Source organism: Aspergillus lucknowensis (genome assembly GCF_044049455.1).
Source record: "Aspergillus lucknowensis strain CBS 449.75 chromosome Unknown BJX67scaffold_145, whole genome shotgun sequence".
NCBI lineage: Eukaryota > Fungi > Ascomycota > Eurotiomycetes > Eurotiales > Aspergillaceae > Aspergillus > Aspergillus lucknowensis.
Genome location: NW_027263689.1, coordinates 1 through 1,045, shown reverse-complemented (window position 1 = coordinate 1,045; position 1,045 = coordinate 1). Strand labels below are relative to the sequence as shown.

At 53.3% G+C, this 1,045-nt stretch overlaps 1 protein-coding gene across 1 annotated transcript; it reads right to left on the bottom strand.

The window, feature by feature from the left end:
- Window positions 1-581: 581 nt before the first annotated feature.
- Window positions 582-1,045, bottom strand: BJX67DRAFT_368885 (uncharacterized protein). The gene has a single exon (XM_071030683.1). It carries the CDS (start codon window positions 953-955, stop codon window positions 755-757), a length of 201 nt encoding a protein of 66 aa, XP_070880313.1. The 5' UTR covers window positions 956-1,045; the 3' UTR covers window positions 582-754.

The following is a 1,045-nucleotide window of genomic DNA, read 5'->3' as shown; positions in this document are numbered from 1 at the left end:
ATTCTATTAGCCTAGTTTACATGGGGTTTTTCGCTTACCGCCTTCAACCATATATTAAATCAGCCCTTTAAAATGATAATTTCACGGCTGAATGTTTGTGTTAGATTTTGCCACCTAACAGGGGTTGGTGGATCTATATAGGGAAGGGTTGGCCTGCCCCGTGGATAATTAACACCACGGGTGATCAATACCGCGAGTAATTGATACCGCGAGTGATTAACATCGCGAGCGACGCCATCCTCCCTAAACTGTGGGCGCTGGGGGATGATACCGGGGTTAGTGGGTTCTTGAGGGCGCGCGCGGTCGAGGCCTCACGCCCCTTGGTGGGCTTGGGGGGTGTTATTTAGCGCTTTCGGGCGTCATCATGTACCCTAATCTATGGTATTAGGGGGTTAGTAGCCTGGAGTAGTCGCGCGGGTGAAGCCTTCCTGATGATTTCATGCCTGGTTGGTTAAATCTATTGAAATTTTTACTAAGTCCTCCTTGTGTAGCAGATTTGTTAATTCTATTGGCCCAGTTTATATAGGGTTTTTTGCTTACTGCCTTTAACTACATGTTAAATTGGCCCCTTAGAACGAGAATTTCACGACCAAATGTTTATGTTGGATTTTGGACCCTAACTAGGGTTGGTAGATCTATATAGGAAGGGTCAGCCTGTCCCGTGGATGATTGATACTGCGAGCGACGCCACCCCCTATAAGCAGTGGGTTCCTGGGGGCTAAACAGTGGGCTTTTGGGGGTGATAAGGCTGGTGCTAGTGGGTGTATAGGGGCGCGCGAGGTCGATCCCTCGCGGTCCCGGTGGACTTAGGGAACGCGCTTGGGGCATCGAGGCCTTGTCGCGTACCCCGTCCACTACTGCTGGGGGGTTTAGTAGTAGCCCGAGGCAGCCGCCCGGGTAAAGCCCTCCCGGTGATTCCATAGCCGCCGGCAAGTCGAAATTGTTGGGTTTCCATGCAGCACGGGTCGGGCCGTCCATTTGGCACGGGCGGTGCCGATCCCCTTGCCACGGGGGCGCTAGTAGCCCGGGTCCCCGGGGCCCTGGC